This window comes from Carassius auratus, chromosome 24 (assembly GCF_003368295.1).
Source record: "Carassius auratus strain Wakin chromosome 24, ASM336829v1, whole genome shotgun sequence".
NCBI lineage: Eukaryota > Metazoa > Chordata > Actinopteri > Cypriniformes > Cyprinidae > Carassius > Carassius auratus.
Window position 1 is genome coordinate 2,578,277 of NC_039266.1, and position 12,810 is coordinate 2,591,086.

General features: G+C 39.8%; 2 gene segments (V, D, J or C); both read right to left on the bottom strand.

Annotated features, from left to right (window-relative positions):
* Positions 1-999: 999 nt before the first annotated feature.
* LOC113042034 (immunoglobulin kappa variable 1-27-like) lies at positions 1,000-1,639 on the bottom strand. The segment is given in 2 exon segments: positions 1,000-1,501; positions 1,591-1,639. Coding segments are annotated over 2 exon segments (378 nt in total).
* A 2,709-nt stretch (positions 1,640-4,348) lies between these two features.
* Positions 4,349-5,994, bottom strand: LOC113042023 (immunoglobulin kappa variable 3-11-like). The segment is given in 2 exon segments: positions 4,349-5,026; positions 5,116-5,994. Coding segments are annotated over 2 exon segments (390 nt in total).
* Between the last annotated feature and the right edge of the window lie 6,816 nt (positions 5,995-12,810).

A 12,810-nucleotide genomic window follows, 5' to 3' on the forward strand; every position in this document is an offset into this window, starting at 1 on the left:
ACAAAGTATTTAATTAGTTAACTCTTAGTGTACATATAAGTTCACTTTTAGTATGATTGCAGTATAAACTACAAACATCGAGGTAAACTAGTTGTGTACTCAAAGTTTGCTGCTGTTATACTTAAAGTGTACTTAAAAGTATACGTTTATATACTAGAAAGTGGGCCAATTTAGTCCCGTCAGGACTAGGAGTATTGAAGGAGTATTGGAACAGTACACTTACAAGTATACTACTAGAACACTGATATTTGTATACTTGCTACATAAAGTATATTAAAAATACACTTGAACTTTACTTAAGTATACTTAATAAAATAAACTTGAAGTATACTCCTTTTTGGTAAGGGTTGTGATGAGCTCATGTGACAATGTTTAACAGCTTTAAAGTGGAAAAATGGCTACTGTTTTACGTACTGTTTCAAAAACTGCATTGTCTTCTGTGAATATCGAACTCTAACAACAGGAAGCAGCTCACTGTGATTCCTGTAGTGAATCACTCATATTGGCAGAGGTCAGAGGTCATCTCAGAGGTCACAGGTCAAGCTGGAGCTGTGATAGTGCTTGTATCTGAAGTCTCTGTAATCACAATCATAAATCATACAAAATAATTATGATTTTGTGCAAGGCCATCACATCTATGTCTCTAGATACATTTATGTGTCTTTATTGCCTCTTGATTTGACTTTTTCCACAGTCTTATGAAAATGAATGTCTGTCATTAATAAAAATAAAATAAAAAAATGGACAAACTGAAATCACTCAGCTCTCACTTGTGTCTCTAATAAACAAAACCACAAAATCTCAAAGCTGTGCAGATTCAATCAGTCCAGTTTCCAATATATCTTTATTCTCCCTACAGAGAGTATGAATATGAGGAAATAATATAAACACACAATTTCAACATGTGCGATAATTAAAAAACAACATAATAATTAAAGTCAGTGTGTTTGTGAGTCTGATAGAGACTCTGCAGAGACACTGATGGACTTGTGTCTAAATTTTCTCTCGACTAATGCTCTGATCTCTATGATTATTAAGAGTGACAGATTCATTTAGATTATTTATTTCAGAAGTATGTGTGACAATGTTGTTTCAGATCCTCCTTTGATCAGCTGCAGCATCAGTTCAGTCACTGTGACTCTGACTGACACAGGTTTTTGTACCACTCACAATCACTGTGTGAACACACCACTACCACTGCTGTGATAACTCTGACAGTAATAATGTCCAGCATCTTCAGTCTGGACTCCACTGATGGTCAGAGTGAAATCACTGTTAGATCCACTGCCACTGAATCTAGATGGAGTTCCTGACTGGAGGTAGTTTGTATAATAAATCAGGAGTTTAGGAGCTTCTCCAGGTTTCTGGAAGTACCAGGCTAAAAGATAAGCACCACTGTTATACACATTTGTGCTGGTTCTACAGCTGATCTTCACTGTTTCTCCTGGTTGAGCTGCTGTCGTTGAGGGACTCTGAGTGACGCTGATCTGTCCTCTACACTCTGAAACACACAACAAGAAGAAAATCAACTCAAAACTTTGACAATATACTTGAAGAAATGAATTGATATCAAACTTGTGCTCCACAAACCTTGAGCAAACGCTGTGAGAGTCCAGATGAAGATGATGATGAAGGTCATGTTGATGAAGATTGTTGTGTGTGTCAGTGATGAAGTGTTAAACTCACAGCACTATAAACACTCTCAGAGCACTGAAGCATCTGATCAATATGCAAACACACTCACATCATTTACCTGGAGACAGCAGATTCATCATTTACTATTTCATATCCTTCTAATAAATTACTTTTATCCATTTTCAGAAACAAACATTCATGATTTGCTTAAAGTTATTTAATTATTTATTTCAGGTCGAGCTTCTCTCTCCAAACACTGTTTTATGTTAAGTTTCAGTCAGTTTTTCACGCTGAGATCATTTAATAACTGTGTTACAGATTTGATGTCATCCATGATAGGTCTAGTATGATACTGTATAACAGGTCAAAGGTCATTCAAGGGAATCACCTTCTAAATCTTGGTCATCACAAAGCTTTAAATAACAGGTGTTTTGTAAATATGATGATTTTTGGGACTGATTATGAAACAAATGATTTGATTTTAGCCTTAATGTAATAACAAGGATTAATTATTAAAGATGAAGATTTTGTGCTGTTTTTTATAATAATTGCTGAGTGCTGTTGAGAAGAGCTGCTGTTGAGTCTGATATCAGTGTGTGAGTCTCTTCTCTCTTTCTCTGCTGGAGTTTGTGTTTATTTGAGTGTGACGGAGGTTTTTGTACGACGCTTTCACTAGAATGAAGCACTGTGGTGGACTTTTGGTGGAGGAACTAAACTGACCATCGGTAAGTCTCTTCAATTCTGTCATTAAAATATATCATATTTGATTCATTCATTTTAATTCATTTTTAGATTATTTCTGCAAAAACATTTTAAAATTAGTCCTTTTATTATAAAAAATGTTTTTGTAAAGTTTCTTTAATAATTGCAATATTTAATTTATTTCATCATTTACTTAAGTTGTATATTTTTTTCGTATTTTTTTAAAATCTCATTTATCATTTTATATAAATAATTTAACTCATTATCAGTACAAAAATATTGTATCTTTAGATGACATGATATATAGTCAATTAATTCTTGATATATATAATTTTGACTACAATTAATGGTAAATATAACAATTAGGATGTTTTTAGATGCATGACAAAGTCTGATAATACTAAATGTAATTGTGTAGACGTCGTCACCAGACAAAGAGAAATGTAGTTAATGAACATGTTCAGAATCAAGTTTGCATCTGCTGCTGATCATTTAAAAACAACAACATCATAACATACATTTACAATTACACTGAAAATTACTATTAATTGTTAGTGTCTTATAAGAATAATATTTTTAAAGTAAAATTAATATTGCAATTAATATGTTTTCCATACCTTTTGACAAAATCACAATATACTGATTATTTTTCATGTGGGCAGTGTTTTTATTAGATTGGGATTAAAAGTTAAAAGTTCACATGTTCTGTAACTTACTATTTCTGAAATAAATCTTATTAGTGTATTTTTTGCATTTATTTCATCCTTATTTACTTTTTTGAATTCAAAAAAACTTTTTTAAATGTTATTTTTTATTTATATGATTAATTACATGCATTTACATGTATTGATAGCAGAACTTTAAAATCTATTTAATTATTTCTTGATATGATTTTGTCTAAAATCTTGGCACATTTAACAATAAAGTGTTTGTCATCAGACAACAAGGAACTTGAAGAGCATTTAGAAAATTAATCATTTAAACTATTTTAACTCTCAAGTTTGCTGATATTCATGATTGTGAGTCTGAATAGTGTGAATATTTCAAAAGTATCATTAATAATGAAATGTTGATCTTTTTTTCTAAGTCATATAGCGACATCATAATATAAACATACATTTTCTTGAATTATGTTTTTTTTCAAAATTCTGAGGATTGTTTCATATGTGTCTTATAAAATTAAACTCCACTGATCAGTTTTTCACTTCTGCTTCTCTGTGTGTGTGTGTGTGTGTGTGTGCATGTGTGTGTGTGTGTGTGTGTGTTGCAGCTGGTCCCGCAGTGAAGCCCTCCGTGTCTCTGCTGCCTCCCTCTTCTCTGCAGATCTCTGGAGACTCAGCCGCACTGCTCTGTCTGCTCAGCTCTTACTCTCCACAGGGGGCGCAGGTGAGCTGGACGCTGGACGGGTCAGAGGTCACCGAGGGGGTTCAGACCAGCGCAGAGAGCGAGCGGGACGGACGCTACAGCCGCAGCAGCGTCCTGAGCCTCAGCAAAGCACGCTGGGAAGCCGGCGAGCGCTTCGTCTGCAGAGTAACACATGACGGAGCTGATCACGAGACCTCGTTCCTCAAGAGCTCCGAGTGCTGATGTTTCTCCAGTGAAGAGCAGCAGGATTCACAGCAGTCTCCTGATTTACAGCTCAATACTCAAGCAGTCTTTCAATGTGCTGCCATTGCTGTTCATTCAATAAAGCTTCTGAACGCCTTCCATTTGTGTTCGACTGCATCATTGATCAGTGTGTCCTTCCTTCACTAAAGTTTCAGCTGCTGTTGATGGATTGTAATAGTTGAGAACAGCTGTGTTTAGCAGTAAATGTGAACTGAAGCTCTTGGGGTTTGAACATGGTCTCTGGAGACGGAGCAGCTCTATTCTGAGACCATCAGAATCACTAAAGCTGTCAATGCAAATCTGATTTCAGCTCAAACTCACAGTTTCACTGTTTGATCGGTTCAACGCTCTGGACTGAAACACTTTCACTTCTGCTCATGCACTGATGAGACAGTTATGAAGTTTGAGTCGTAGTTTCATAAGGCAGTTTATTAGTATGATTGTAAGTATAACCTAAAAACATAAAACTATCAAACTGTAACAGAGAAACATTTGTGTGTTTTTGGATTGATTTGATATCAATTTATCACAAAATCAGAGCATAACTGAGTCAAACCTGTCTGTCACAGGACAGATCTGAGTCTAATAGAGCTGATGTGAGTCCTAACTCAGTTGTGAGCTCATGTGTAGTTCTGTGTTTGGTCTCTGTGTGTCAGTAGTGAGTGATAGTGTTTGATCAGCTGCAGCATCAGTTCAGTCACTGTGACTCTGACTGACACAGGTTTTTGTACCAGCCTTTATCACTGTGTGAACACCCAGCTACTACTGATATAGTGTCGACTCAGACAGTAATAATGTCCAGCATCTTCAGTCTGGACTCCACTGATGGTCAGAGTGAAATCAGTCGCAGATGAACTCGTTCCACTGAATCTAGATTGAGTTCCAGTGTAACGGTCTGATGTTCGATAAATCAGGAGTTTAGGAGCTTCTCCAGGTTTCTGTAAGTACCAGCTTAAATAGTAACGTGGTGCACTACGTTCAGCCACATCTGTGCTGGTTCTACAGCTGATCTTGACTGTTTCTCCTGGTTGAGCTGCTGTCGTTGAGGGACTCTGAGTGACGCTGATCTGTCCTCTACACTCTGAAACACACAACAAGAAGAAAATCAACTCAAAACTTTGACAATATACTTGAAGAAATTAATTGATATCAAACTTGTGCTCCACAAACCTTGAGCAAACGCTGTGAGAGTCCAGATGAAGATGATGATGAAGGTCATGTTGATGAAGATTGTTGTGTGTGTCAGTGATGAAGTGTTAAACTCACAGCACTATAAACACTCTCAGAGCACTGAAGCATCTGATCAATATGCAAATGAACTGATGCTGTATTTAAATGAGCTTCTAAATGAAGATTCCTCGTTCATCTCATTCTGTCCATCAATGTATCTGCTCATCACACTATTTAATATTTGTATCATTTTTTATAATTTATCTTTTTAATCATTTTGTAGAATAATTTTGTCTGGTGTTTTATCATCTCTCTGTTTATTACAGGATTTGACTATGATTATGGATGAATTACTGTATTAACATTAAACCGTTTTATTAATCTGTTTTTGTATATGAATTAAACATGTATTTCAGCTCAGTTGGTTTGAGGATATAGACAGCAGCGATGCACACTGGCTTTATGGTGCATTGTGGGAATGTTTTTAGCATGAGTGTTATATGATCCCTGAGTAGTGCACTGACTAGTGAACTAAGGAGCTGATTGAGACACTGACTGACTCACATGTAAACATTTTCATGCACAAAACATGATTTGTCAATAAGTGTGAACTTAAAATTTATAACCAATTCTAACTACATGAAGAAAGACTCTGATGGCCCAAATGTGTAAAGATTAAATGATTAAGTAAATAGTGATGAATATCTATTAAAAGGGGAGGTCTAATGCTATTTCATGCATTCTGACTATAGTTTACACTACTAACGAGTTGGATTTTCTTGCGATACATAACTAAAGTCTCAAAGCGAGTTGGATGTATGACAGAGTATTTCTGTGTCAAAAAAGTCCTTCTGTCATGCTGTCTAGTCTCTGTTTCCCTGGGTGTCCACTAGTAGGCTCACTTCCCCTTAGGCACTTCACCGTAGGCACTCAATTCTCACTAGCCTTGTCCCTTCATCACAGTAATTGCACTCCTGTTAATTGCACCAGGTGCATTCACTTAATTGTCATTAACCTCCCTATATTTACCAGTCCTTTCCTGTTGTCTGTATGGAGTCCTTTCCTTTCGTGATCCCAGTCTTCTCATCCTCCGAGATTCCTTGTCTTCCTGTTCCCTACTGTCCCTTTCCTGTTTGTTTTATTTTACATTTTTCTTTGGTTTTGACCCTGGCTTGTTTGACTTTGATTTGGATTATCCCATTAAAATCATACCTGCATTTGGATCTCTCCCTCTCCTGTGTCTTACTGGAACACGATCGTCACAGAAGGACTCCATACAGACAACAGGAAAGGACTGGTAAATATAGGGAGGCTAATGACAATTAAGTGAATGCACCTGGTGCAATTAACAGGAGTGCAATTACTGTGAAGACAGGACCAGACTGGAGGAATCCTAGTGCCTACAGTGAAGTGCCTAAGGGGAAGTGAGCCCACTAGTGGACACCCAGGGAAACAGAGACCAGACAGCGTGACACCTTCAGGGTTCATATAAGTTTCTGAAAGTTTTATTTGGCGATGACATCATAAATTGTGGATTGCTTTTATGGACACTTCTCCAGAAGAACGTGCACACATCAACCGGAGCGAGAGCATCAACATGCTTCATTCAGCTTACCAATGTCATCAGGATCCAATTCTGGATCGATTATTTATGGCTTGATCTGTAATAGAGTTATAAGTCCTCTAAATGAAAGAAACTGGATTAATGAGAATAAATGAATGAATGAATTAATTAATTAATGGATTGATTGATTGATTAATGTATTTAAGTTTTTCTCTTTTTTTTTTATACAAATCTCTGGTTCAATCTCCAGTGCAGCAGGTGGTGGATATGAACATTAATAGATTGTTACCTCCCTCCAAAAAATAGAGGAAGAGGAAGAAGAAGAAGAAGATCATCAACAACAACAAACACTTTTTGAACATGCTCATTAACTACATTAGCAGTCACAGAATTCAACTTTCCTGGATTGTGGACCCATCTTTCCAGACACAGCTTGAAGTTTATGGATTACTCTTCTGTTGGATTGTATCTACACTGGTGGACACTCACTCACATTGAGACTCTTCAGCACAAATGATTCTTGAACTGTTTTACAGTTTTTTTTTTTCCTGGTCTTCTGTTGTTTTAATGTGTCAAGTGAACATTGTTAAAACACCAATTTTACTGTAACTTATCTCTGTTTTATGTCAACACCTAAAAATCTCACAAAGTAAAATCTGTGTATATTCGAAATCTTGTAACCCAACGAATTTGGCAGATCTTTATAAATGTAAGCCAATAAGATTTTTGTTTCTGTTTTATTCATGTCTGTGTCATAGCTTGCAGATGATGGCTTCGCTAAAGCTTCACACGCTCGTGACTATTTAGCTCCGCTCACAGCACGCCTCCAGGAGAAGAGCTACAGCTGTTTCTGTCTTTTATAAATCTGATCAAACTAAAGACTCTTCGGCGGTATGAAGGATGCAATACAAGATTAACATGAGATTGGCAGAAACGGTGTTTTGTCCGCTTCATTTGTTTGATCAAAATTATTTCTGGGGACAATTTAGTAGTCACTGGATATTTGCAGCTTGAGATGAATAAACTACTTGAGAAACTGCTCAAGAACAGCTTTATGTTGCTGGTAATCGACAATGAGGGATACATAATCTATTCTATTCAAAAATAAATTAATTAATAAAAAATACAAATTTTAAATACAACACTGGAATGGAGAAATATTGTTTTTGTTTGATTTAACATTTTTTCCTCCTCTGATTCTGAGTATAATTGAGTCAAACCCGTCTGTCCCAGGACAGATCTGAGTCTAATAGAGCTGATGCGAGTCCTAACTCAGTTGTGAGCTCATGTGTAGTTCTGTGTTTGGTGTCTGTGTGTCAGTAGTGAGTGATAGTGTTTGATCAGCTGCAGCATCAGTTCAGTCACTGTGACTCTGACTGACACAGGTTTTTGTATCACTCACAATCACTGTGTGAACACACAGCTACTAGGACAGTGTACACTCAGACAGTAATAATGTCCAGCATCTTCAGTCTGGATTCCACTGATGGTCAGAGTGAAATCTCTCCCAGATGATCCACTGCCACTGAATCTAGATGGAGTTCCTGACTGGAGAGTGTTTGTTGCATAAATCAGGAGTTTAGGAGCTTCTCCATGTTTCTTTAGATACCAGTTAAGAAAATGGTATCCATTGTGACAGCAGTCTGGATCTCTGTTAAATGTACAGGTCACAGTGACTGATTGTCCAGTTTGAGCGAGCAGCACTGAGGGAGTTTGAGTCACTGTCACCTGCCCAATAGATTCTGTCAAATGAGAAAGATCAGAAATCACAAACTCTTTTACAAACATATATCTTCACTACATTAAAAATATCAAATATATCTTTCCAGACACAAACCTCTACATAATACAGTCAGAGTCCAGATCAATATGGTGATGAAAGTCATTTTTGTTGGTTGTAGGTTCAGTTCTAGTGAGAAACAGTTGTTGATCATGTTTGATGTTTGTCAGAGTTATAAACACATGCAGAGCACTGAAGTGTGTGTCGCTCATGTAAAACACACGCTCTATGCAAACACTGCAGCAGTGAACAGGTGTAAGTTGGTTTAATGATCACTGAAACCTCACTGATAGATGTGCTCTCGTGTTCACAATATAACTGATTGCAGTTTTTAATACTTTATAATGACTAATCCAAGGAATCATAGTAATCATATGAAAGGCACAAGTTGTAAGAAATAGAAAATGTGCATCACATGTGATGTCAAACTAACTTACTACATGCTATGATTGTGTGTGTGGACAATTGGGGAAGTTGAGCAATGTGATGTAGGGACTATTTTAGACCAGGGCTGCAGGGTTTCTATTAACTACAGATGTGCCTTTTTACAGTACAGTTTATTAACACCGTACTGACCCGTTAGGATCCACTCGGACCACAGGATGAGCTCCACCTGCTGTCCTCTCTAACATCTCTTCCAGCAGAAACCTGGTCTTCTCTGAAGGTCTTACATCCAGATACAGACCAGACTCAACCCTGCTGAGCTTCAGTGTGTGTGCAGGAGAAAGCTTGTGTAGCAGGATTCCTCGAGCATCACAAATACATCTGACCCAGAGCTTTCCAGAAACAGACACTGATGGACTTCAGCTGTTGCTCTCGACTGATGATTTGACCTCAGTGATTATTAAGAATGACCCATTTATTTAGATGATTTTATTTCAGATGAATTTGTGATGATGAGTTTAACCCTCTACATTTCACTGTTTGACTCTTTATTCTGTGAAATTAATCAGTTTGACTAATAGAGAGACAAGTGGATACGTTTGTGGATAAGTACAACTAAACATGTAACAGTTCATGGTAAAACTGTAAATAAAAATTCTTATCTTGTCCTTATCAGTTAAAGACACCTTGATAACAGTTTGATGAGCTCATGTGACAATGTTTAACACATTTAAAGTGGAAAAATGGCTACTGTTTTACGTACTGTTTCAAAAACTGCATTGTCTTCTGTGAATATCGAACTCTAACAAGGAAGCTGCTCACTGTGATTCCTGTAGTGAATCACTCATATTGGCAGAGGTCAGAGGTCATCTCAGAGGTCACAGGTCAAGCTGGAGCTGTTATAGTGCTTGCATCTGAAGGCTCTGTAGACACAATCATGAATTATACAGAATCAGATCTCATTTGGTGATTCTGCATTTCCACAAGCATCACACCTCTGTCTCTAGATACACATTTTTGTGCCTTTATTGCCTCTTGGTTATATTTTTTCACAGTGTTATGAAAATGAATGTCTGTTATTAATAAAAAAATATCCATCCATCCATCATCTTCCGCTTATCCGGGGCCGGGTCGCGGGGGCAACAGTCTAAGCAGAGACGCCCAGACTTCCCTCTCCCTAGCCACTTCTTCCAGCTCTTCCGGGGGGACCCCGAGGCGTTCCCAGGCCAGCCGGGAGACATAGTCCCTCCAGCGTGTCCTAGGTCTTCCCCGGGGCCTCCTCCCGGTGAGACGTGCCTGGAACACCTCCCTGGGAAGGCGTCCAGGAGCAGTGTTGGGTGTAACGCGTTACAAAGTAACGCGTTACTGTAATAATATTACTTTTTTCAGTAACTAGTAGTGTAAGGCATTACTCGTCTGAAAATGGTAATATTATTACAGTTTTCCCAAGCTAGTTACTTGCGTTACATTTGCCAGTAGCACCTTCATCACACACAAGGCACACAACACAGAGAACAGAAGGGAAGGGAAGGAGGGCGTGAATGGAACAGTGATTGGTCTGGGTTTGGCACGAGGTATCATTTACCATCACTGATTGGTCGACAGCCGGCAGCAGAGCGGCACGCTCAGACAGATGGGGAAAAATGGAAGCGTCAACAACGGCAAGCTCTTTTTCAGAGGAAGGTTCCCAGCAACAGAAAGCTAGTTTCGACGGGTGGAGATTCAGTAATTATTTTGTAGGAGTGCTCCGATCACGATCGGCCGCTCGTTAATGCGCATCTCAGTAAAGCCGGTTCTCTAAAGCGGTTTATTCCATCAGGTGCGTGAACCATATGTTCATACAACCGTGCCAATAAACGCTGAAAATGAACGTGGATTTGCGCATCTTCTCAGTTAATAACGGCTCTGTGTAGTAACAGCTGCTCTATGTGAAATCACGCACCTGATGGAATTAACCGCTGATTAGAGAACAGGTGTACTGACGAGCAGTAATATAAGTGAGTTGTGTAAACAGTGATTTATGTGACTTCAATTATTTCTTATTAAACTGAAATCGAAAAGTAAAAAGTATTTTTTGGAAAAACCACATCCTGGTGTTAGTCTTCATATGCTGCTGAATAGTGTTAACACGGATATAGAAAAATAAGGAGTGCAAGAGATTGATTCCTAATGTCAGTTTATTTTTAATTAATACTATAGTAGTTCGGTTCCCTTTACATCTTTAACTACCCGTTAATTTTTTAATTGAATGGGTGACCTATCCTCATTAATAGAGCAAACATTTGTCCCCCCTGAGAGAATTGGCAGGAGCCGCCACTGATAAAGACCCTAAAGAACACTCCTCCTTTGTATGTTCTCCCTCCATCTGATGCATCTCAGGCAATTATAGAGTAATTAAGAAAAAAAGATGTAACTAGTAATATAACTAGTAATATAACTAGTTACTTTCTCCAGGGAGTAATAAAGTAAAGTAAGGCATTACTATTTTTGAGAGTAATATGTAATATGTAATATATTACTTTTTTGAGTAACTAGCCCCAACACTGTCCAGGAGGCATCCGAAATAGATGCCCGAGCCACCTCAGCTGGCTCCTCTCGATGTGGAGGAGCAACGGCTCTACTCTGAGCTCCTCCTGAGTGACCGAGCTTCTCACCCTATCTCTAAGGGAGCGCCCAGCCACCCGACGGAGAAAGCTCATTTCGGCCGCCTGTATCCGGGATCTTGTCCTTTCAGTCATGACCCACAGCTCATGACCATAGGTGAGAGTAGGAACGTAGATTGACCGGTAAATCGAGAGCTTTGCCTTACAGCTCAGCTCCTTCTTCACCACGACAGACCGGTACAGCGACTGCATTACTGCAGAAGCTGCACCGATCCGTCTGTCAATCTCACGTTCCATCCTTCCCTCACTCGTGAACAAGACTCCAAGATACCTGAACTCCTCCACTTGAGGCAGGAACTCTCCACCAACCTGAAGTGGGCAATCCACCCTTTTCCGACTGAGAACCATGGCCTCGGACTTGGAGGTGCTGATTCTCATCCCAGCCGATTCACACTCGGCTGCAAACCGTCCCAATGCACACTGAAGGTCCTGGTCTGAGGATGCCAACACGACAACATCATCCGCAAAAAGCAGCGACGAAATCGTATGGTCCCCAAACCGGACACTCTCCGGCCCTTGGCTGCGCCTAGAAATTCTGTCCATAAAAATTATGAACAGAACCGGTGACAAAGGGCAGCCCTGCCGGAGTCCAACATGCACCGGGAACAGGTCTGACTTACTGCCGGCAATGCGAACCAAGCTCTTGCTCCGGTCGTACAGGGACCGAACAGCCCTAAGTAGGGAGCCGCCGACCCCATACTCCCGGAGCACCCTCCACAGGATGTCGCGAGGAACACGGTCGAATGCCTTCTCCAAGTCCACAAAACACATGTGGACTGGTTGGGCAAACTCCCATGAACCCTTCAGCACCCTGGAAAGGGTATAGAGCTGGTCCAGTGTTCCACGACCGGGACGAAAACCACACTGTTCCTCCTGAATCCGAGGTTCCACTATCGGCCGAATTCTCCTCTCCAGTACCCTGGCATAGACTTTCCCAGGGAGGCTGAGAAGTGTGATCCCCCTATAGTTGGAACACACTCTCCGGTCCCCCTTCTTGAAAAGAGGGACCACCACCCCGGTCTGCCAGTCCAGAGGTACTGTCCCCAACCGCCATGCGATGTTGCAGAGGCGTGCCAGCCAAGACAGCCCCACAACATCCAGAGACTTGAGGTACTCGGGGCGGATCTCGTCCACCCCCGGTGCCTTGCCACCGAGGAGCTTTTTAACTACCTCGATGACTTCAGCCCGGGTGATGGACGAGTGCCCCTCCGAGTCCCCAGCCACTGCTTCCTCAACGGAACACAAGTTGGTGGGATTGAGAAAATCCTCGAAGTATTCCTTCCACCGCCCGACAATATCCCCAG